Source organism: Chenopodium quinoa, unplaced genomic scaffold, assembly GCF_001683475.1.
Source record: "Chenopodium quinoa cultivar QQ74 unplaced genomic scaffold, ASM168347v1, whole genome shotgun sequence".
In the NCBI taxonomy this organism is placed as follows: Eukaryota; Viridiplantae; Streptophyta; class Magnoliopsida; order Caryophyllales; family Amaranthaceae; genus Chenopodium; species Chenopodium quinoa.
In genome coordinates this window covers 6932680-6957726 of record NW_018743574.1, presented here as the reverse complement: position 1 = coordinate 6957726, position 25047 = coordinate 6932680, and the positions used below count along the sequence as shown (strand labels likewise).

The 25047-nt window shown below is 37.1% G+C and overlaps 1 protein-coding gene across 1 annotated transcript; it reads left to right on the top strand.

The window, feature by feature from the left end:
- Positions 1 to 966: 966 nt before the first annotated feature.
- Positions 967 to 15850, top strand: LOC110682405 (casein kinase II subunit alpha-2). The gene is made up of 10 exons (XM_021858737.1): positions 967 to 1331; positions 4011 to 4140; positions 4856 to 5050; positions 5417 to 5574; positions 13027 to 13117; positions 13207 to 13272; positions 14056 to 14138; positions 14320 to 14383; positions 14496 to 14564; positions 15504 to 15850. The coding sequence occupies exons 1-10, from the start codon at positions 1057 to 1059 to the stop codon at positions 15561 to 15563; spliced, it is 1191 nt and encodes a 396-aa protein (XP_021714429.1). The 5' UTR covers positions 967 to 1056; the 3' UTR covers positions 15564 to 15850.
- The last annotated feature ends 9197 nt before the right edge of the window (positions 15851 to 25047 follow it).

Below are 25047 nucleotides of genomic sequence, written 5' to 3'. Positions count from 1 at the left end.
AGCCAGCCAGGAAACGGAAAAAGTTATAACATAGTACATTTTTAGCAAGAAGTATTCTTCTCGTGCCATTTCCAGGTTACAAAAGAGAGATGATAAAGATGCAGAAAAGTTTAAGAACACGGATTTTTATTTACAAAACATAAAATTAACCATTGTTTTACCTGTATACGTTTTTAGAGACCAAATTTCGACTCTCATTGAAGTTATATTTATGTTTTGTGAAGTTGATGACATGTTCTTTTTGTTCCTAAATGTCATGGCTTCATGTACAATTTGTGAACAAGGTAGTACAACCAAGTCATGAAGTTTACTAGTTTAGGTACAAAGAACATCAACATTCCAGCCCTATCAATTAGGATGGGTGGAGCCGTGGAGATAAATCTCCAGTTCTCCACATAATCCGCTCTATGAATAACATTGTGAGATAATACATAATACTCCGTATTTTTTTTATAGGTTCGATGCAACTTGATACTTAACTTTGAAGTCAATGATTGTTATTGATCCAAATGTAATATTGTTATCATAGCTCTTTAGTTAATCTATACGGTTTCTGAATGTTTAATTGCTTTATAATAAAATACGAGTATTTATATCGTGAAAACTTACTCATGTTGTTTTTCTTCACCGACCTAAGCTATTTTATACTAGGTTATCCTTAAGAGCCCACCTTACCTAGGGAAAAATACACACTGATCAACTGATCCACCAGCCAAAACAAGGAAGAGCTGAAGATTAAAAGGTTTTTTTTTTTTTTTTTTTAAAAAAAAAATAGAAGGATACTTAAGTTGAAAGCAAGCACATTTTTTCCTCAAAAAAAAAAAAGAAAGCAAGCACATTTGAAATATAATGAAACTAATCTTATCTAATCAGCATGAAATGAAAGTCAGTCACAAGTCATGACACTGAAATTAATAAAACAGTAATTAAATCAAAGTTATAACAAAATAAATAAATAAAAAAGTCCCAAAAAATGAAATTAAAAAAAAAAAAAAAAAATGTCGTGAATCTGGTAACTAAAAATCAGTCGATCGCAGAATCTTGTGCTTTATTCTGATGACATGGAAAATTGAGATTGTGAAGGTCACTGAGTCTCACACTTCTTCTATCAACCCTTTAATTTCACTCCTCTTGTTCCGCCTCCCTTTACTCTGCGCCCTTCTCGCTCTCCGTGCGCCGGTGGCGCTTCCTCCTATCCTCCGCCCACCTTCAACCCTAATTTCCTCCGCCGTCGCTTTTTCTCCGATGTCGAAAGCTCGAGTTTACACCGACGTTAATGTTGTCCGACCTCGCGAGTACTGGGATTATGAATCTCTTACCGTTCAATGGGGGTATTTACTTTATTTCTTATTTTCATTTTTTTCGAATTTTAATTTCATTTTTTAATGTTAGATTGATTGATTTGCATGGTGATTTATGGATTTTATTGTTTGTTTGTTTAATTGTTGTATGATTTGATTTGTTAGATCTTTGAATTATGGATGCTTGATAGTTTGGATGGTTGTATGGTGGAGTCAAATTATTTAGCTAGGGTTTTAAATTTTAATGGTTGAATTGGTATAGGGTTTGATTCGGACCTTTATTTTGCTGTCGAGTTCGACAAGTATTTCGTCTTCCGATGGTTTGGTGATATGATCAGTTTTTAGCTTGTGGCTTTAGTGTCCTGCTACTTTATAGAGCTATGTCTCGGGTTGAGGTTGGAGAGTGTCGCATCGTGTGTGGATAGATTAACTCAAGGAAAATCAGTTTCGTTTTTGGTTGATATTTGCAGAATTTATTACTGACTATCTGTTATGTGGTATTGTGTTGGGAGTACTTAATCTTGATTATTCAAGAAGATGTCCCTTAGATTAGGTATGGCCTTCATCCTCACTTCGTTGGTTAGTTTTTCTTATTTTCCGTTTGGATTGTTACTTTTGAGGATGTATAGGACTGAGAAGATCGTGAAAGATTGGTTAAGCTGTTTGGTAAATGTGTCTATCTCAAGAGTCAAGAAGGAATTGGCATTTGGAAATACTAATCAATAACTACTCATCAGTAAATCAATAAATCTCTTTCTTTAAGGATGTTGTTTTGAAGAAAGCTTCTATTGGGTAGGTGGAAGTAAAACGGCTTTTCCCCCCTTCTTTTATTTCTCTTTCTCAGCCTCTTTCTTCTTTTATTTCTCTTTCTCAACCTCTTTCTTCTTTTATTTGATTGCTTGTATGAGGTTCTGATAAGGACTACTGTCTGAGAAGATCATGAAAGATTCCTTTGGGTCTGATCTAGTCAATAATTGGAGTGAGCTCTGGGTTTTTGAATAAGTTATTGTTAGTTAAGGCGTATATTACAAGGATTTGGCTTTTAGGAGAATGGTGGATTAAGATTTTTTCTTTGCTTGATTTAATATAAGTGATATTGATCTTTGATTTTGATGATAGTAATTTGATAACTTTTTCCTCTTTTCTAATCTTTTGTAGGGCTTTGAGATTAGTTTTTTTACCCACATATTTTTGTTTTTAAAGTAATAAAGCAAAATGGTAAGGACAATAGTATTAGAGAAAAATTAACTTGGTTCAGATATGAAGTGGCTGCTTTGCATTGTGTTATGATTGTGTCACTGAAATGGTGGAGAGATACTAGGTGTGAAAGAACACCTTGCTTAAACGAAGACTGAATGGTGGAGAGATACTTAGTGTAAGCATTTAAGCAAGGTGTTCTTTCAGTCTTAGTTTAAAGTAGAAAAGTAGGGGAGCAAATGTATGAGAGTGTGAGTAAATCACCAGTTTTGTCCCAAAAGGAAGGAAATGCAGGTTTTTTTGGATGTCTTTTCTTTCACATCCTTTCACTTATTTATACAGCTTCTTGCTTAATTCGCTTTCTCACTTAATAATAGCTCTCCTTGTGCACTAAATATCAGTCCCGCTGACTTCCCGTTCAAGCCAAGTTATAAGACTCATAAATGACTGCAGACAACAGAAATTGCCTTCCCCATTATGCCTGTAGCATACACATCGTGCATAGGAGGCTTAGGGTAGTCAGATTGGATTCTACAACAAATAAAAAGCATGTGACATGGCTGTCCCTGTTTCTCTTTTTTCTTCTTAAGAGGTTGATTTTTGTTTGTTTGTATTCTCAATGCATTGCAGAGTTCGATGAAAGGTAACTTGATATGTTTACTCACTCCCTCTGATCCTTTAAGTTTTTCCCATTCCCCTTTGACACGTTTGCCAATGCATGTTTTAAATCGTTAATATCTCCAATTACATGTTAGTAAATATTATAAAGTATGATATTCTAAAAAAAACTCATTCAGAAGATTGTCTTAGGATTGGACTAAGTTTTTGCTTCCTTTTCTTGGCTCTTTTAGCATTGCTATGCACTAGATCTTAGGATGTGGTCTTCCAATCTTTTATGAGTTTTTCTTTGTAAATTTAGATCTATTATATCTCCTCATCCTACTAAGGTCAGAAGCTTAGCTAGCTTATTTTGTTTGGAAAGACAAGGTTCTGTCTAAGTGGACGTCAAGTTCTTTACAGAAATTGATTGCAATATGCTGCCTCTAAAGAGGGACTACTAATGTCATATGGTATATTTGGATGTTTTGTGCAGTGTGCCTAATTACAGTGAGGATAACTAATTGGTTGTTATGCTGTTAATGTTGATTTTGGTAGTTTGGGTGCATTGTATCTCTATTTATGCAATTACACTTGGAAGGATCTGTGGAGACAGAAGTTAAGAGTTGTGGACAATAGGGAAATTTTTTTACCATTGGATTTGCCTTTGTTTAGTGCTTTAGGTTTGGGGTTTGTGACATAATGCCTCTGTTATAACATTTTAATACCCTATTTCTGCTCTTTTGTGGGTTGGGGGGGGGGGGGGGTGGGGGTTGTTGTGGGGTGTGTGTGTGTGTGTGTGTGCACGCATGCTGCATTTTCTATCCTTCTAAACATTTGCTCTGTTATAGCTTCTATTTTGGGATTAGTGATTTACATGTGTATAATCAATCTTTCCATGGTTATTTTTTTTAGTGATCAAGATGATTATGAAGTTGTACGCAAGATTGGAAGGGGAAAGTACAGTGAAGTTTTTGAAGGAATAAATGTCAATAGTAATGAGAGATGTGTTATCAAGATCCTGAAACCTGTGAAGAAGAAAAAGGTGAGCTTTATTTGATATCAGCACAAGGGTATGAAGCAGTTGTGGAATGCATTTCTTGACAATAAGTTTTAGAAGAGTAATTTAGTTCCTTATTATTGTGCTATTATCTATAATATGTTTTCCACCGATTAACGTAGTGCATGTACAAGGGATGATATGGTTATTGATGCTTGTTTATCAGCTTTGATTTTTGGAAAGTGAGGATTTAGAATACTGTTGTTACAAGACGAGTATAAATTGATTTAATTATTTAAGTTTGCTTGCATAGATCTATTTTTCTCTTTATGTTCCTTTCTGTGTCAAATGAGATAAGGGTATCTACTAAAGAGAGTAGAAGCTACAAATATATATTCCAGTTGGTACCTTCTCCCCATCTCTTAAGCCTTGTGAGATTTTGGCTATATGAACTAGGTAATGTTTGCCCTGTTAGTGAATGTGGGATGATGTATGATGGTCCTGGAAATTCTAGAGGACATAGCCTTGTATGGAGTTTTAAGGTGGAAGGTGAAAATACACATATGCTATGGTTGCTGTTGTGGTATTATAAAACAGTTTCTGGGGCTTTTCTCCTTTCTTTATATAGCTTATTTTCTGTACTGTTTGTGTGTGTTTTGTTTCTGACATTATACCTGATAAATCTCGTCTCTTGCTGGGTTATTACATGCAAGCTTTAATGATAAGTTCAGTCAGAGTGATTTCAATTTGGTTTTGACAGATTAAAAGAGAAATAAAGATTCTTCAGAACCTGTGTGGGGGACCAAACGTTATTAAACTGCTTGATATTGTTAGAGATCAGCATTCCAAAACACCAAGCTTAGTTTTCGAGTATGTCAACAGTACAGATTTCAAAGTTTTATATCCAACGCTTTCTGATTATGACATACGTTATTACATCTACGAGCTTCTGAAGGTAATTTTTGATTTTTGTATGTTTTCCTCATGCATGATTCTTGTACTGGGCCAGATGCTTTGTAAATTTTCTTTGGTTGAAAACCATTGGCAGCCATATTTTAGTGCTAATAAAAGGGTTATGCATAAATCGGGTAGTTCATGCTTGATATTTTATTATTAGGTATTTGTAAACTCACTTCATTATCCATGTAATTAGGATTGTCATGTTGGTGGGTTGGTGCTAGCAAGGGGACAGGGGAATGAGGAAAGGCTACTGAAATAATAAATATGAGTGTGGGAATGTTAGATGGAGGCTTAGGATTTTATAATTGTTTTTATAAACTCACTTACATGAGCTAACGCAGTTGCTATTCTATTTTGATAGGCCTTGGATTTCTCCCATTCGCAAGGAATTATGCACCGAGATGTCAAGCCTCACAATGTCATGATAGATCATGAATTGAGGAAACTCCGTTTAATAGATTGGGGTCTGGCCGAATTCTACCATCCTGGCAAGGAGTATAATGTTCGTGTGGCTTCAAGGTTAGTTCTTGGTTTTGAAGTGTAGGATTTGAACAGTATCTTCCCTTGATCTCCTTTGTTTCCTCAAGTCCTGGGATTGCGCATATATAAGCTTTAACTGTACATAAATTGTTTTCATACATCCATTGGCCAAAATGGCCATTAATGCTCTCAATTATTTGCCTATGTAAGTATGTAATGGGCAAGATAAATGATTCTTGTGTGTATGTACCCTACAGGAATATTGGCAAGCCCTATTGTTTTGGAATTTCTGAAAATCTTATACTCCCTCTGCTCTCGAAAGTTTGCGCACTCTCTGTTTTTTGGTGTTTCATAAAGTTTGACTCACTTTTTACTTTATTGCGTTTTTGGCAAATCCCTTTTACTACCTTATCCCTCTTACAGTCTTACCCCACACTTTCTACTTGATCTCTAACTTCATCCGCTTTTTACTTATGCCCACCCACTTTTTCCTTCTAATCTATTACTTTTTCTACATATTTCTTTCACTCATCCACTTTTTTCGAACTTTCTTATTAACAAGTCTACAGTGAGTCAAACTTTTGGTAACGAAGGGTGAATTTATTTTTAATATTTACTAACTTAGCTTATTGCACTTATAACTTGTGCCTTTCATTTAAGTTGCACCTTGATAAATGAGTATTAAGGTCCTGGCTGGTGCTCTTTTAAAGTTAAAATTGTTTCAAAATAAAATTCAGACTTAAATTGAGCGATACGAAAATTCATACCTTATAGAAGCTAATAAATTACTAACTGAAATGCTTAAATTTCCATTGCAATTTTTAATTACTTTCTTTCTCAAATCCCTTTAACAATTTCACTTGGTGAAATGCCAGCTGAAATTCTCAAAATTCCTTTTTAATATTTTATTTTTTATTTACTTCTGCATGTCGAAATCTATCTTCACACATCCCTTGCTCCTAAACCAGAATATTATCCGTCTCCATCCTTTTCATTGTCTTCCTCTTTATCTCTTCTCCACCTTTTCTTTCTACGTTGACTCTTGTCACCCACTCTTTATAATTTCTACAAAGATGATTAGCGAGGGCTTCCCAAGTTCTCGTTCTCTATCATAAAAATGCTCAGATTTATAGATGTGGTGCTTCAGTTTAGGAAGGTGGATATGCAGTGGCTCTTGTGGAAGGTTGGGGAGGGTTGTTGGTGCTTTGTTGAGGTACTAAATGGTGTGCCCGGTGATTGTGGAAATGGTTTGGCACTTAGAGCAGAGAGTTTGAGGGCTTCTTTGAAGATTTACTTTGAAAAGTTCCTGTCTTTTTTGGAGTCTAATGAAAAATCTGTTAGCTAGCTTACAAGTTGAAGAGATGAACACTTCTTAAAATTATATATTTTGGAATCAATCTCTAACTTGGTAGGGCGGTGGAGTTGGTGAGATCCACTTGTTTTAGTTGGTTTTGTCATCAATTATATACTTGCCATATTTCTTTAATAAAATAATAGTGAAGGCTGACAAAATAAGGGTGATTCTAATTCTAATCCGTTGGCACTCTGACTGAACACCTTATTAGAGAGTAAGTTACAAGGAATTTTAGGGGAGAGATATTTGGTAGTTTTAATGGGGTATTTGGTTCAAGCTTTTATATTGGAATGGATTGGCGTGATACTATTAATTATGAAAACTTTGTTTGGTTGAGCACAATTGGGTATGGAATGTCATACCCAAGGGTTCCTCATCCCTTTCTAAACCCCTTCAATCTCATACCCTCCAGACCACACCCCCCTAAAGGTTGAAAATCCATGCCTCCCTCTAATTAATAGCTTCTAACTCTACTTTTGACTTTTGAGTGAATAAACAACTTTTAAAAAATAATTTAATTTTCAATCTATACCCTTGGGGTTCTTATTCTTGTATGGCCGTACCATTGTAACACCCCTAAGTGTAACAAGCCATAAGTGGTAGGTTGTAAATTTTATAGCGATCATTTTTTTTATTTTTTTTTTCTCTTGGAGAAGAATTCTTTCTTTCCCCCTTTTGGATGATGTGGTTGGTTTTTCTTTTGTGCTTTGTATTTTAAACAATCACTTTCCTTAAAAGGTGTCTGATTTTGAATTGTGAGATGCCTCTATGTTTAAGAATGTGTATTATAACCTTAATTGGGCATATGAAAGCTCAAGTAGCAACTAGAATGCTAGGAACTAGGCTCGCAACAGAGATACACAATCACACATACAGAATATTAGGGAGCTCAAATGATATGCTGTATTGATAATCAGAGTAATTAAACAATACAACTCTCCTTCTTTCGAGGGGAAGGATTCTCTCCAACAAACTTCACTCTAATCAATATTCAACATAATTCTTCCATTACAATAATCCTATACAATGTTACAAGGTACGTGGTTCGATGCGAAACGTGGTACGGAAACGGATACGCGGTACGCTACCCATGATGAATCCGGTACGATTGGGTTACGAAATAAATAAATTAATAAAATATATGGGTGATGTTTATTAATAAGATTTTGATTTGGAAAATAATATAAAACGTAGTTGTATCAGTCCTAGCTTGAATTTATGTGGGTTAGTGAATTGCTTAAGAAAATAGAGTACATAATATATACTTGTATAATAAAAAGCCCAAAGACTTAAGCCCATTTGGAACAGAACCCTAGCCGCCACCTTATGTACTACTGTGTAAAAATCAGAAGAGAGAGAAAATGCATTGGAAATATCGGGAAGAAACCATTGAACGTTGCACAAGAAGAATAACCGCTTAGCTGCTACCAAAGTCGCCTCCTTCAGCGATCCAGATCGCGAACCCCAGCAACCCAAGTCGCGTTTGTTCCGCGTTCCGATACGCGCGACTCAGTTCGCGATTCGTGGCTACGTACCGCGAACCTTGTAACGCTGATCCTATATATAATCAGTTACTAGTATCTTCTACAGCTTAGAGGCATAACAAACTTATTACCAAAATTACCACATTACCCCAAAGCCACATAACAAACTCCTAACAGAATTCCAAGGATTCCTTTTGGGCCTTCTCCGAGCATATGTGATTAAGGGCCTAGGCCAGCCTCTTGCAATACCCCCTTCCCAAACTTGCACCTTGTCCTCAAGGTGGAAAGAAGGAAATTTGTCATCTATCTCGGTAGATTCAAACTCTCTCAGCCCTCTCCACTTGATTAGCTGAGAAGTTCTCACACGGAGGGAGCTGAGTGGGCAAGTGTCCTGTTCCAACTGCCTTGTTGAGCTGAGAAATGTGAAAAACAGGATGAATTCTGGTGTAGTCGGGTAATTGCAGTTTGTAAGCCACCTTGAATTCCAAAACACATGAGGAACACCTTGTCTCGATTTGAGACAATACAAGAGGGAACACCATGGAGTCTAACAATCTCCTTCATGAAGCAGTGAGCTACTCCTTGAGCAGTGTAAAGGTGCTTCAAGGGTATGAAGTGGCCATACTTGGTGAGGCGGTCAACCACTACTAAGATCGAATCCCACCCCCTGGATTTAGGTAGACCTTCGACAAAAATCCATGGAAATTTCTTCCCATACCTTACCTGGAATAGGCAGAGGTTGAAGCAAGCCCAAGGGAGAGAGAGTAGAGGTCTTGTTTTGTTGACATACATGACATTGCTTGACATAACTTGCAACATCCCTTCGCATACCTGTCCAATACCACTTGGCTGCTAAGCGTTGATAAGTTTTAAATCCCGTGCATGACCTCGTACCGGGGTATCATGGTATTCCTTGAGCTCAGAGTTGTTTTCGGAATGACCGGCCTGCCCTTGTACTTAAGCACCCCATTTTCCATAGAGAACCACTTACGGACTGAATCCCCCTTACCAATATGAGAGATCAGCTTCTCCAGCCCCAAGTCCTTGTCGATAAAGGCCTTGACATAATCCCAACTAACTCCATACGCTGTGACCAAAGAGGCACACTCCACCGCCGGGGTTTGTTGCCTTGACAGAGCATCGACCACCTTATTGGTAGGGCTCGGCTTGTAGTGTATATCAAAGGTATAACCAAGGAGCTTGCTCATCCATTTCTGGTAAGCATGTCCCACCTCTCGCCGTTCCAACAAGGACCGCAAACTCTTTTGGTCCGTGCGCACTATAAATTGTCTTCCCAACAAATAATGCCTCCACTTCTCAATAGCAAACACGATGGCCATCAATTCCTTCTCATAGATTGGCTTTGCTCTAGCCTGAACTCCTAATACTTTGCTGAAATATGCTATAGGGTGAATCTCTTGTAGCAAGACTGCCCCCAAATCGAACCCTGAGTCATTCGTCTCAGTGATAAAGGGCAAAGAGAAATTAGGCATGACCAAAATGGGAGCCCTGGTCATAGCTGATTTCAATGCTTCAAAGGCCTGAGTAGCCTCACCCCCAACAGTCCTTCCGTAGCTGACAGTTAAGGGTCTTGCTATTTCTGCATAGCCTTGGATAAATTTCCTATAATAGCCCGTAAGGCCTAAGAACCCCCGTAAGTCCTTGAGATTCATGGGAACATGCCAATTGACCATGGCATGTATTTTTGTGGCATCAACTTCTACTCCCAAGAAATGACATGGCTGAGATATGCCACCTTCTCTTTTCCAATTTCACACTTCTTCATATTGGCATAAAGGTTGTGAGGCCAAGGTTTGCAAAACTTGCTGCAAATAGGAGTAGTGCTCCTCCATTGAATGACTATAGACGAGTATATCATCAAAGAACATCAAAACGAATTTCCGAAGAAAAGGCCTGAACACCTCTTTCATTAAGGACTGAAAAGTTGACGAAGCGTTTGTAAGGCCGAAGAGCATTACAATGAACTTGTAATGACCCTCGTGGGTGCGAAACGCGGTTTTGGGCACATCCTCCTTAACCCGAATTTGATGGTAACCGGACTTGAGGTCCAATTTAATGAACACCTTAGCACCGTGGAGTTCATCAAATAATTCATCGATCACCGGAATAGGGAATTTATCGGGGACCGTTTCCTTGATAAGTGCCCTATAATCGACACAAAACTGCCACGAGCCGTCCTTCTTAACAAGAAGAACCGGGCTGGAGTAGGCACTAGAAGAGGGCTGAATTATTCGTGCCTTGAGCATGTCCTGTACGAGTCTTTCAATTACTGGGGATATCTATAAGGACGCACACTTATGGGATTAGTCCCACTTTTCAAGGTAATGACATGCTCAATATCTCTGATGGGTGGTAGTCCTTTTGCTGAAACCGATCAGTGAGAGGTTAGAGCAGCCGGAACATGAGTGTCTTCCCCTTGCAGCCCCTCTTTCTGATTGAATTCCAACAATACCCCATACCCTTCCCTTTGCAAGGTCTTCACCACTGCCTTTGAGGGAAATACAGGTTCTCTCAAGCTGTGGATCCCCCTTAAGGGTCACTGTCTCACTGCCCACTTGTTGCTTTCAATTCGAAGCTATAGTGCCCAATTTCTCGAGCCACTGGATGCCTAAGCTCACATCAGAATTTCCCAAAGGGTAGGATGAGAAAATCCTCAATGATGGAGACCCCCTGCCCCTGCAGCTCCAATAACATTCCCTTACTCAATCCTTCTCCCTGAATAGTCTCCCCCGTCCCCAAGGTCACTCCAAAATTTTTCGAATCGGAGACTGGTACCTGCAAGTGGTGTGCTGTAATAGCTGAAATAAAATTATGGGTAGCTCCTGGGTCCAGCGTCACTACCACCTTACGGCCTTACCCCCATTAATGGAGCCTACCAACCGTATAGTTTTTGGCTGGTAATACCCATTACAGATCATATAGAGACACCCGAACTCGGGTCAAGAGAAAAAGAAGACAGGGGTGAGGAAGGTGCAGGTACCTCAACGGCGGCCAGCTCACTGGCGTCGCCACCATCATCCTCATCATCATCGACGGTGAGAAGCACGCTGAGTTCCCGGCGACAACGGTGGTTCAAGTTCCACTTCCCATCACAACGGAAGCATAACCCCTGCTCGCGCTTCTGTTGTACCTCCTCCTCCGACAACCGCCTTATACCTCCGGTGGGGTTGTGGTGGTTGTATGTGAGGCGATTTGGCTGAGTTTGGGTAAGTGGGGTCTGGATCGGGGTTGTGTTTGGGTTCGGTATAGTGTTTAGGTTTGGGTACGTGTTTTGGGTGGTATTAGCTGTGTTAAAACGTTGGGTTGGATAAGGGGTTTTCCAATTGGGGAGGCTGACCCGCATTTTTTCTTCGACCCGCATGGGCAATTCCATGGCCTCATCCAAAGTGACCGGATCCAGGATCCGCACTTCCACTCGGATCTTCTAATCTAACCCATATATATACTGCCCTTTTGCAATTTCTTCAGGTACTCCCTCTAGAGGTGCAAGCAACTCAATGAAGCGTCGCCGGTAATCGGCCACCGTACCGGTTTGCTGGTGAGCTAACCACTGCTCATGCAGCGTTCCGGTTGCCGTGGTACGGAAACGCTGGAGAATCATCTTCTTCAGCGATTCCGAAGCAGGGCATCGCCGTCGAGAGCCACTACCGCTGTCTCCAGTTGATCCTCCTCACTGAGTCGATAAAAATGGAAGAGTCGCTCAACCCTCAAAATCCAACCATCTGGTTAGTTCCATCAAAAATTGGGAGATCAAGCTTTCTCACCTTCCAATTCGATTGACAACCATGGAAACTCCCGTCATGCATCTCCAATCGTGGTTGCGAACCGGCGAACGGTTGTCCCATTGGTAGGAGGACCCAGTCACACCTGTCGCGCGGTTCTCCGATTGGTTCTTCTCTCGACCATTGGCAAACTGAGCTGCCAGATCCGTCTTAATTTCGCCCTATAGTGATCTGTAGTGATCTCCTGAGCAACGCGACCAGGGACACCTACAATCTCCTGGAAGATCCAAACGCTGGCCATGGGTAAGTCGAGCCATCTTCTACTCTGGCGAGGGTCGTGGTTGCTCTGATACCAATTGCTAGGAACTGGGCTCACTATAGAGATACACAATCACACACAGAATATTAGGGAGCTCAATTGATATGTTTTATTGATAATCAGAGTAATTAAGCAATACAACTCTCCTTTCGAGAGGAAGGATTCTCTCCAACAAACTTCACTCTAATCAATATTCAGCATAATTCCTCCATTACAATAATCGTATATATAATCAGTTACTAGTATCTTCTACAGCTTAGAGGCATAACAAACTTATTACCAAAATTACCACATTACCCCAAAGCCACATAACAAACTCCTAACATAATTCCAGCTCAGCATCAAGTTGCTGGAGAATTCCTTTTGGGCCTTCTCTGAGCATATGTGATTAAGGGCCTAGGCTGGCCTCTTGCATAGAACACAAAGTTCTGTTAAGACCACAATAGATGTTGCTATTAATATTTTACCTTTTAGGTATTATTTTAGATCAGTCAAGTTAAAGTAGTACTATACTATCTTTCAAAAAAAAGTAGTGCTATACTATATTATGACATATTTCAGTTGTTTGAATGTCTTAAATCTTGTTTACAGATACTTCAAGGGGCCAGAACTTCTTGTCGATTTACAAGACTATGACTATTCTTTGGACATGTGGAGCCTTGGTTGTATGTTTGCTGGGATGGTGAGCAGTTGTTCTCAACTTTCCTTTCTAAAATGTTAAGTGTATCTTAAACATGAAATCACTCAGCACGCCTCTATTTTGTCTTTTAGATATTCCGGAAAGAGCCATTCTTTTATGGTCATGACAACCATGATCAGCTTGTAAAAATTGCAAAGGTATGCTTCTGATGCCATTCAATATTACTTTTATGGTTCATAACCTCTGATTTAATGAAAACTATATAGTTCCTTTTTACACCGAAAAATCTGCTTTTGGCATAAGATGCACTTCCTGTACCTGTGACATTTCTAGCGGTTGTGATAATTGTGTAAAGTGGCAAGGAAACTGCATTGAAAATGGATAAGAGATATTATTCACTGGATAAAAAGCAGTAGTCGCTTTTCAGAAAATCTTTCCTATTAGGAATCTTGTGCATTCTACAAATCAAAATTTGAAAATAGAGGGTCAATTTGAAAGTTTAGTACACTCAACTGAATGTGTTGATATGAGTAAAATTTTTAACAAATGATTATATTTAGGTTCAAGCTTTGGCTGAAGTAGGAGAACCTAGTGTCTGTACGTGCACTTGCAGATGTTTGTGTGCGTACACAACTGTGTGGTAGGAAACTTTATCTGTGAATAACATCCAGCATTTTCAATTCATCCTTTTTACATCAGTGATGAGATCATTAGATGCTTCACATTTTGAGTCTCACTTAAAATCAAACTTTTGACTTAAAGGTAGCAAGATTGGCCGTGGCCCCGTGGGTTAGAGGAACAATTAGATTTTTTACTCTTTAATGAAAGCCAAGTTAAGTAGTTCCCAATGAAAGGGAGAAGAGGACAACCCTCATACGGAGTATCATATTGGATGAGAAAATTTTGGGAGTAGAAAGTTGGGCCACACCCTTGTTCTCATCAAATCACTCATGATTTGGACTTTCTCTAATAATATGCAGGTGCTTGGAACTGATGAATTGAATGCATATTTGAACAAATATAATCTGGAGCTTGATCCTCAACTTGATGCTCTTGTTGGGAGGTAAGCTTTAGAGTGTGGCATTTTCTTTTTTTGCTTGCTAAAACTTTAGTAATTAGATTTTCCCCTTTTTTCTAGGAAATATCTGCAGTCACGCTGTATAGAATTTGATGAGTCGGTTATCTGAACATTGCTTGATTTCAGAAACTATCTTATTCATAAAAATTGATCTTTATAACTGTAGGCACAGCAGGAAACCATGGTCAAGGTTTGTCAATCCAGATAATCAGCATTTGGTTTCCCCAGAGGTAATTCAAATAAAAAATATTTAATACCTATTGGCTCAAAATTATGAAATTTAACGTCTTTTAGTTGGTCTTATGTTTCCAATGAGTGTCCTAAGCTTGTATAATTTCACAGGCTATCGACTTTCTTGATAAGCTTCTTCGCTATGACCACCAAGATAGGCTAACTGCAAAAGAAGCAATGGTAATCCTCTATAATATCTGCTGTAAAACTCCTACTTATAAATGTTCATTTTTTGTGTTTGTTAAACGTAAAATGAAATGAGGAAAAGGTACTGTTGATTATTAATACATGTAGATTTTTTATTTTCTAGTTATTTTATCACATGTTGCTCTGTGTTTTAGTAATTCATATGTTGTTGCAATATTCGTATTAAAGAATCTTCCATTTTAGCTATCTAATTTACAATGAGTATTGGGAGAAGTTCAAGCATCTTCATATTATTTGACTTAATATTCTCCATTTATAGGACCAAGCCTACCCCCTACTCCCCTAGCAACCTAAAAAATTAGAAAATTAGCCATGCCTTTGTCTCATTTCATTTGCATTTACTCTTCTGTCACCCATTTTTGTTTCCCATTAGGCCATCATGTAGCTCCTTTTGGTTTCAACCCTAACTTTTAACCAGATCTCCTTATTTTGGTGCTCTAGTTTTTAGACTGACAAACATGATAAATCTAATGATTTTTGCTTGACCTTAAATAGTTTTAAGATGTTTATAATCACTATTAACAAAGGTAAGTAATCCCTAATATGGAATTAATCAGCTGTCTTTGTGTCACATCATAATATGTTATCTTATTATTTCTCTTACTGTTTTGTCTCATAGTTACTGGAAGTGAGTTCAATTGGACAATATCAGCAAATCGTACTGCATATTTAGGTTTGATTTAGCCAATGGGATCAATTGATTTAAGTGACATGAGTGTTCTGTAATTGCAACCTAACCTACCTCCTGTTAAGATGGCATTAGTTATCTGCGAGTTTGACTTCATTTGACATCTTAATTGTACTAAGTCAAACATGATTACTCTTTTGGGAACTTTATACTTCTATGCTAACCACTACGATCCAAATTAGTCCTGATTAACATCTGTAACAATTATTTGTTCTTTCTGGCAGGCACATCCATATTTCTCACAAGTCAGAGCTGCAGAAAGTAGCAGAATGCGGACACAATAGCTCATCACTCTTTTACATATATGAGGAGGATAATCTCCGTCGTTAGTTATTGCATGTTGATTATGATCCCATCAAAAAACATTGCAACTACTTGCAGCGTTGGGTAGACAGCCGTGGTTGCACAGGGTGTATTTTATGTAAAACACATCATTACTCATCTTTATAAAACTGCAAATCTGTAATGCTGAAACTTACTGTGATTGTCAATTGATATTTCATTGTTGGAGTCCTTGTGTATCTCTAGTACTAGTTCATCATTGAAAATAGTTTTATAAGCCTTACTACTAGTGTTGAACCTGTTTTGAATTATCTGTCTTTTAGCAGTTAATTGTACCCAACTTGGAAGATAGTGTTTTTTTTTAAAAAAAAAAAACTTATTGTGAAGTTCCAACCTATCGATCCTAATCTGTAGGATGCGTTTGACCATACGCCTATATTTTGAAAGAGCCTCCTTGATACCTAGCCTCAGATGGTGAACAGAAAAACTGTAAGAACGCAATATATATTGTATTGCTTTAGGATTAATGGCCAAAAACTCAACATTAGGTGTTATGATTTTAAAATCTCTACTCCGTTTGGTAAACTGATTAGAATGAGTTATATAGTAAAACAATTACTCATACAAGTAAATAATTTCTGCAATTACCTCCCTATATTAAGACGTTTCTCCTGCAGCAACCTAGTCAAATAAACATTAGTCATTCAACCTTCCAAAGATGCCCACTAGCTTTCAATGACACTAATAGCTTTGGTTCTGCTAGGGTGTACCATCAAAAATTAAGATGTACGGAGTACTAAATAAATAGGACAATGATACATCCATATGGGCTCTAATACCTAGAGCTGTTATTTCGGATAAACGGGTCGGGTTTGATTCGGGTAAACGAGTCGGGTTTGGGTCGGGTAAGAGTGGGTTGGTTCATGCTTGAGTCGGGTCATACTTGTTATCGGGTTTGGGTCGGGTTAATAACAGGTCGGGTCAAAACGGGTTAGGGTACTTCTCGTGTTCGAGTCGGGTTCGGTTCAAGTCAATAATTTGCCGGTTAGAATCAGGTCGGGTCATTCTCGGGTTTGAGTCGTGTTCGGTTCAAGTCAATAATTTGCGGATTATAATCCGATCGGGTCATTTTCAAGTCGGGTCATTCTCAGGTTCAAGTCGAGTTCGGTTCAAGTCAATAATTTGCAGGTTATAATCAGGTAGGGTCATTTCCAAGTCCGGTCATTTCCAAGTCGGGTCATTCTCAGATTCAAGTCAAGTTATGTTCGAGTTAATAATTTGCAGGTTACAATCAGGGTAGGTCATTTCCAAGTCAGGTTATATTCGGGTTCGACTAAGGGTCTTTTCTCATTGACTGAACTCGGCTGAGCTGAACTGAACTGAACTGAATTGAGCTGAGCTGAACTGAACTGAAATGAATATTTTAAAAGAGAAGGAAATTAGGAGTTGAATTGAACTGGACTGAGCTGAGCTGAACTGAACTGAAAATTAAACGCTAATATCAATGCTTTTTGAGAACTTTCGGAGTCTTCGGGGCCCGATTTAGAAAATTCTTGAAATTCTAGGGAATACAACTCGGGGTCATATAATATCAAATGGAACCATATATGATCATTATTTGTTATGATAAATGTTCGTGGTAGGCTTTAATTAATGAAATCGGTGTAAATTGTAAACCGGTTAATTGGTTGTTTAAAGGCAAATTGGATGGTTCTACCCACCCAATTGGACTCCCGGAGGGTATTAGGGACTATGGTAAACATATCGTCAATTTTTATTTTCGAGCTAAAAAAGTAAAAAATTTCCAACATTAAAGGTTAATATCCACGCTTTTTGAGAATTTTTGGAGTCTTCAAAGTCCGGTATCGAATTTTTTTGAAATTCTAGGGAATACATCTCAGAGTCATATAATGTCGTTTAGAACCATATATGATCATTGATTGTAGTCATAAATGTTCGAGGTAAGCTTGAATTAATAAAATCTGTGTAAGTTGTTAAACCGGTAAATTGGTCGTTTATAGGCAAATTGGATGGTTCCATCGACCCAATTGGACTCCCGGAGGATATTAGGAACCATGGTGAACATTTCCGCAATTTTTTTTTTCCGGGCGAAAAAAAGTCAAAAAATTCCAAATTGAAGGCTAATATCCACGCTTTTTGAGAAATTTTAGAGATTTAAATACCCGGTGTCAAAAAGGCTTGAAATTCTATGGAATACATCTCGGGTTCATATAATGTCGTTTGAAACCATAAATGATCATTATTTGTTGTCATAAATGTTCGTGGTTGCCTTGAATTAACAAAATCGGTGCAAGTTGTAAACTGGTAAATTGGTCGTTTAAAGGCAAATTGGATAGTTCCACCCACCCAATAAGACTCCTAGTGGGTATTTGGGATCATGTTAAACATTTAGGCAATTTTTATATCCGGGAGACAAAAAGTCAAAAAATTCAAAAATTCAAAAATTAAAGGCTAATATCTACGTTTTTTGAGAAATTTTTGAGGTTTCAGAGCCCGGTGTTGAAAATTGGTGAAATACTATGGGATACATTTCAGGGTCATATAATGCCGTTTCGAACCATATATGATCATTATTTATAGTCATAAATGTTCGTGGTTGGCTTGAATTTATGAAATCGGTGCAAGTTGTAAGCCGGTAAATTGGTCGTTTAAAGACATAATGGATGGTTCCACCAACCCAATTGGACGTCCAGAGGGTATTAGGGACCATTGTAAACATTTCGACAATTTTTATTTTCAGGGAAAAATAAAGTCAAAAAATTCCTAAATTGAAATCTAATATACACACTTTTTTAGAAATTTTGGAGGTTTCGAGGCCTGGTGTTGAAAAATCTTGATATTCTATTGGATACATCTCGGGGTCATATAATGCTTTTTGGAATCATATATGATCATTATTTGTCGTCATAAATGTTCGTGATTCGCTTGAATTAATGAAATCGTGCTAGTTGTAAACTAGTAATTGTTCGTTTAAAGGCATATTGGATGTTTCCACCCACTAAATTGGACTCCTAGTGGATATTCGGGACCATGGTTAATATTTCGGCAAATTTTTATATCCGGGCGAAAAAAATAGTCAAAAAATTCCAAAATTGAAAGCTAATATCCACGGTTTTTGAGAAATTTTGGAGGTTTTGGGGAACCAGTGTCGAAAATTCGTGAAATTCTATGGGATACATTTCGGGGTCATATATTGTCGTTTGGAACCATATAAGATCATTATTTTTTGTCATAAATGTTCGTGGTTGGCTTGAATTTATAAAATTGGTGCAAGTTGTAAACCGGTAAATTGGTCGTTTAAAGACAAATTGGATGGTTCCACCCACCCCATTAGACTCCGAGAGGGCATTAGAGACCATGGTAAATATTTCGACAATTTTTATTTTCAGTCGAAAATAAGTCAAAAACTTCCAAAAATTAAAGGCTAATATCCACGTTTTTAGAGAAATTTAAAAGATTTCGGGGCCTGGTTAGAAAATTCTTAAAATTATAAGGAATAAATCTTGGGGTCATATAATCTCGTTTGGAACCAGATATGATCATTATTTGTTGTCATAAATGTTCGTGGTAGATAGGCTTGAATTAATGAAATCGTTGTAATTTGTAAACCGGTAAATTGGTCGTTTAAAGGCAAATTGGATGGTTCCACCCACCCAATTGGACTCCTGGAGGGTATTAAGAACCATAGTTAAAATTTCGGCAATTTTTATATCCGGGCAAAAAAAAAGTCAAAAAATTCCAAAATTGAAGGCTAATATATCCACGTTTTTTAAGAAATTTTGGAGGTTTTAGGTCCAGATGTCGAAAATTCGTGAAATTCTATAGGATACATTTCGAGGTCATATAGTGTCGTTTGGAAACATATATGATCATTATTTGTTGTCATAAAAGTTCGTGGTTGGCTTGAAAAAATGAAATCGCTGAAAGTTGTAAACCGGTAAATTGGTTGTTTAAAGGCAATTTGGATAAATCCACCCACCCAATTGGACTTCCGGAGGGAATTTGGAACCATGGTTAAAATTTCGGCAATTTTTATTTCTGGGCTAAAAAAAGTTAAAAAAATTCCAAAATTGAAGGCTAATATCCACGTTTTTTTGAGAAATTTTGGAGATTTCAGGGCCCGGTGTCGAATAGTCTTGAAAGTCTATGGGATACATCTTAGGGTCATATAATGTCGTTTGAAATCATATATGATCATTATTTGTTGTCATAAATGTTCGTGGTTGCCTTTAAAAAATGAAATCGGTGCAAGTTGTAAACCAGTAAATTTGTCATTTAAAGGAAAATTGGATGGTTCCACCCATCCAATTAGACTCCGAGATGGTAGTAGGGACCATGGTAAACATTTCGACAATTTTTATTTCCAGGTGAAAAAAAGTCAAAAAATTAAAAAAACTGAAGTCTAATATCCACGCTTTTAAAGAAATTTTGGAGATTTCGGTGCCCTGTGTCAAAAAGTCTAGATATTCTATGAGATACATCTCGAGGTTATATAATGTCGTTCGAAACCATATATGATCATTATTTGTTGTTATAAATGTTTGTGGTTGGCTTAAAAAAAATGAAATTGGTGCAAGTTGTAAACTGGTAAATTGGTTGTTTAAAGGCAAATTGGATGGTTCCACCCACCAAATTGGACTCCTGGAGGGTATTTGGGACCATGGTAAAATTTTTCGGCAATTTTTATATTCGGGCGAAAAAAAGTCAAAAAATTTAAAAATTGAAGACTAATATCCACGCTTTATTAGAATTTATGGAGTCTTCGGGGCACGGTTTCAAAAATTCTTGAAATTCTAGGGATTATATCTTGGCGTCATATAATGTCGTTTGGAACCTTATATGATCATTATTTGTTGTCAATTAAATGTTCGTAGTTGGCTTGAATTGATGAAATCGGTGCAAGTAGTAAACCGGTAAATTGGTAGTTTAAAGGCAAATTGGATAGTTACACCCACCCAATTGGTCTCCCAGAGGGTATTAGGGACCATGGTTAACATTTCGGCAATTGTTATATCCGAGAGAAAAAAAAGTCAAAAAATTCCAAAATTGAAGGCTAATATTTATGTTTTTTGAGAAAGTTTGGATGTTTCGGGGCCCGGTGTCGAAAATTCGTTAAATTCTATGGGATACATTTCGGGGTCATATAATGCCGTTTGAAAACATATATAATCATAATTTGTTGTCTTAAATGTTCGTGCTTGGCTTGAATTAATGAAATCGGTGCAAGTTGTAAACCGATAAACTGGTCGTTTAAAGGTAAATTGGATAGTTCCACCCACCCAATTGGACACCTAGAGTGTATTTGGGACCATGGTAAACATTTCCGCAATTTTTATATCCTGGCGAAAATAAAGTAAAAAAATTCAAAAATTAAAGGCTAATATCCACGTTTTTTGAGAAATTTTTAGAGGTTTCGAGGCCCGGAGTTGAAAATTCGTGAAATTCTATAGGATACATTTCGCGGTCATATAATGCCGTTTGGAACCATATATGATCATTATTCGTTGACATAAAGTTCTTGGTTGGCTTGAAAAAATGAAATCGGTGCAAGTTGTAAACCAGTAAATTGGATATTAAAGGAAAATTGGTTGGTTCCACCCACCCAATTAGACTCCGACAGGATAGTAGGGACCATAGTCAACATTTCGACAATTTTTATTTCTAGGTGAAAAAAAGTCAAAAAATTCAAAAATTGAAGTCTAATAATATCCACGCTTTTTGAGAAATTTTGGAGATACCTGTGCCTAGGGGTGTACACCGGTCCAAAACCGGACCGGACCTGTTTGGACCGGGGACCTGAATTGGGTAATTATGAGGACCGGGGACCGGACTTGAATTAACAGGTCCGGTTCCGGGCTAGACCTGAAAAATCAGGTCCGGTCCAGGTTTGGACCTGTTTTGTGATTTTTTCGTTTTTTTTATTTTTTTTAATAAAAAACCTGTTGGGCCTGCATATGGACCTGCGTATGGACCTGTTTTGTGATTTTTAGACCTGTTGCATAATTTAATAATTACATACAAACCAAAATTATTAATCACAAAAGTACAAAACTACATAAAGTCTATAAAAGTATAAAGTCCCAATTCTCAAACACCAAAAATACAAATGAGTCCACCGAAAGTACAAATGAGTCCACGAAAACTCATAACATTACATAAATTCTCTTAAGTCTCAAGTACTAGAAATACATAAATTCTCCAACGAGTTGTTTTCCCTTTGATCGCGTGATTCACACTAATGAGTCCACGAAAACAACTTCATCGTCTACATCGTTAGATTCACCACGTTGCACCTCTAAATAAAATACAATATAGAATATATTAATGATTGATAACAATGAAATAATAAATTTGGTGTAACAAAATTTCAAGTACATAAAATTATTACTACCTTTCTCTATTTCCTCTAACTCTTTCAAATTTTCTTCCACATCGACAATTGGCACTTCCTTAGCTTTAAGCCAATCTTGTGTGCAAAGTAGAGCTTGAACCATCTTCAATACAAAAATATTACACAAATATGTATAAACAAAGTCATATTAAGATATAAACAAACTTGATTTTATAAAATAAAAAGATAACGATGCATTACCTTAGGAGTTAAAGAACTCCGAAATGGATCTAGAATACGACCTCCCGTACTAAAAGCAGATTCCGATGCAACGATCGATAATGGGATGGCTAGTATGTCACGTGCCATGCGATTAAGAATCACATACTGACCATTCTTACCCCACCATGTCAATGCATCTTGTTCTTCCTCCTCCGGCCCTAATTGATCATTTAAGTACCTATCCAACTCACTTATCGCATACCCACTTGTCCCCTTCAACCGTTTTGCTCTTTCTTTTAGTTTCCTCACATAATCGGAACCCACTCCTTTACTATTATCAATATCCATTGACATATTATCTCCACAATCTGGAATATTAGAAGTAGCATACATTTTTCTATATTCCTCAAATAAAGAGTAAGCGAACTCCTTCACATCATTAGCAAGTTTTGTACCCTTTTCCGGTTCATGCATGTCCGTTAGTGTCAATTCAACAATGACCATCTTAGAGTGAGGGTCGAGAAGAAGAGCAACATAAATGAATTTATTCATCTTATCCACATCCCCCCAATACTTATCAAAAATTTTTTTTCATTGCAATGGCCATAGCTTGAAAATTCAAGTCCTCACTTTGTTCCCAATTATTCAACATATCATACATAGAAGCAATTTCTCCTAAACCTTTATTAGCTGTCACATAATGGGAACCAGAAATTCGTTTAGTCAACAGATAAAACCCCTCTAGAAACAAAACTAACCTCTCCACTTTTTCCCAATCTTCGGGTTCGGGAGGCCTTTCATTGTCATTCAAATCCTCTCCATCAGGAAGAGATAACCCACTAAAAACACGTCGAAACTTCAAAGCCGTTTCCAACATTATGTATGTGGAGTTCCAACGAGTGGGGACATCAAAGGATAAAGAAGATTTTGAATCTATGTTTGCTTTTTGCACAAGATCTTTGAATCTAAGTATTCTTGCAGGGGAGTTCTTAACATATTTCACAGCATTTCTAACTCTATCAATGCACACACCATGTTCTTTAATACCATCCCACACAATTAAATTAATGATATGAGCAATGCATCTAACATGAAGATTTTTTCCATCATTAATACATCCTGTTCTTCTAACCATTCTACTCAAGTGTGCACAAGCAACATCATTTTAAGAAGCATTATCAACAGTGACAGTAAAAAGTTTATCATCAATACCCCAATACTCTAAACATGCCTCAACTGCTTTTCCAATAGCCTCTCCTTTATGACTAGAAATTGGACAAAAATTTATGATCTTTTTATTTAATTTCCAGTCATTATCAATGAAATGAGATGTAAGACACATATCATTAATTCTTTGTATTGAAGTCCAAGTATCAGTGGTCACAAAAATTCCTTGACATGTCTTAAACATTTCTCTCAATTTCTCTTTTTCACTATAATACAACTTTAAACAATCACGAGCAATGGTAACACGAGATGGAATGTGAAATTGTGGACATGCAACTTCCACAAAGTGCCTAAAACCGGGTTTTTCCACATGCTTAAATGGTAACTCATCAACAATAATCATGTGAACCAATGCCTCTCTAACATCATTCAAGTTAATAATCCTACTCCCACACTTTAATTCACCACTCTCATGTTCTTGATCAAAATACAATTTAGTTTTCTTTTCTTTGCCCTTTTCTTTTTCTATATTAATAGGATTACCGAGACATGATTCTGCATGATTTTTAACATTTTTGGAACCATTAAGATTACCATCAGCAGCAAAAGTTTTAGGACAAAACTTACATTCAGCTCGTAGTTTTCCATTCTCGACGTACTCTAAGTAATATTTCCAATACTCAGCTTTCCTCTTACTTTTTCTGTTCCATATATACTCCCGCCCCGCTTTTAGCTTCTTATCAGGAGGCAAAGTAGATTGCAATTCTTCCATATCCTTTTCAAAAGTGGCTGTGACGTTTGTTCAGAAAAAGAAGCAGACCGTTAGGATTGAGAGCTCTCCATCTACAATATAATTATAGACAATATAAGTAATTTTAAAGTAACAATTATATACACATACCATTTTATAAAAAAATTTAAGAGCAACTTACATTGCAAGAATAAGAATCCGTGGTTCCTCCACTCCCTTGTTAGCCCTAGGCAAGTCTGCAAGAATAAGAACAAGAATAAGAACCCCTGAACTGCATACAAGTATACAACTATGTCTTATGATCTTATCAATTCTAAACAAGTTAGCCAACTCAAATCTGAATTCTGAACTGCATACAACCATGTCTTATCAATTTTGATACAAGTTAGCCAACTTATTTAATCATCTGAGTCTCTTACAAATCATGCACTACGTTTATTTATTTATTTATTTATTTAAATTTGGCCTAACAGAGATTCAAAGGCTGTGAATCTGTGATAGTGTGATCAATTCTAAAACCTAAACCCTAAACTCAAAAAAAACCAAAAAAAAAACCATAAATTCGAAGATAAACCATACTTGTTATCAATTCTAAACATTAAACCCTAAAACCCTAAACTTTAAACTAAAAAAAACCAAAAAAAAAAACATAAATTCGAAAGAAATTCGAAAATAAACCAAAAAAGAAAAACATAAATTCGAAAACATTGAAGTAAAAAAAAAGAAATTCAACATGCAAACATCAAATAATCATTATAAGCAATTGAAACATGAATAAACATATAAATTCTAACACTTAATTCATTATTTCGAATACAAAATACCCAAACATAATTAGATAATTTAGATTTACATTAAAAAAAAAATAACTTACTGGAGAAATGGAAAATCGCGCAGTAGATGTCTCATGCGGTGGCCGGTGGACGCCTGGGCTTCGCCTGAGAGAGTGAGGAAGGCAGGAGGTGTCGGCGGTGGGCGTTGCCGCGTTGGGCTG

Coding starts and splice junctions, on each gene's coding strand:
- LOC110682405 (XM_021858737.1), top strand. CDS start 1,057: ATGACATGGAAAATTGAGATTGTGAAGGTCACTGAGTCTCACACTTCT. Junction 4,141..4,855: donor AACCTGTGAAGAAGAAAAAG/GTGAGCTTTATT, acceptor TGGTTTTGACAG/ATTAAAAGAGAAATAAAGAT. Junction 5,051..5,416: donor ACATCTACGAGCTTCTGAAG/GTAATTTTTGAT, acceptor CTATTTTGATAG/GCCTTGGATTTCTCCCATTC.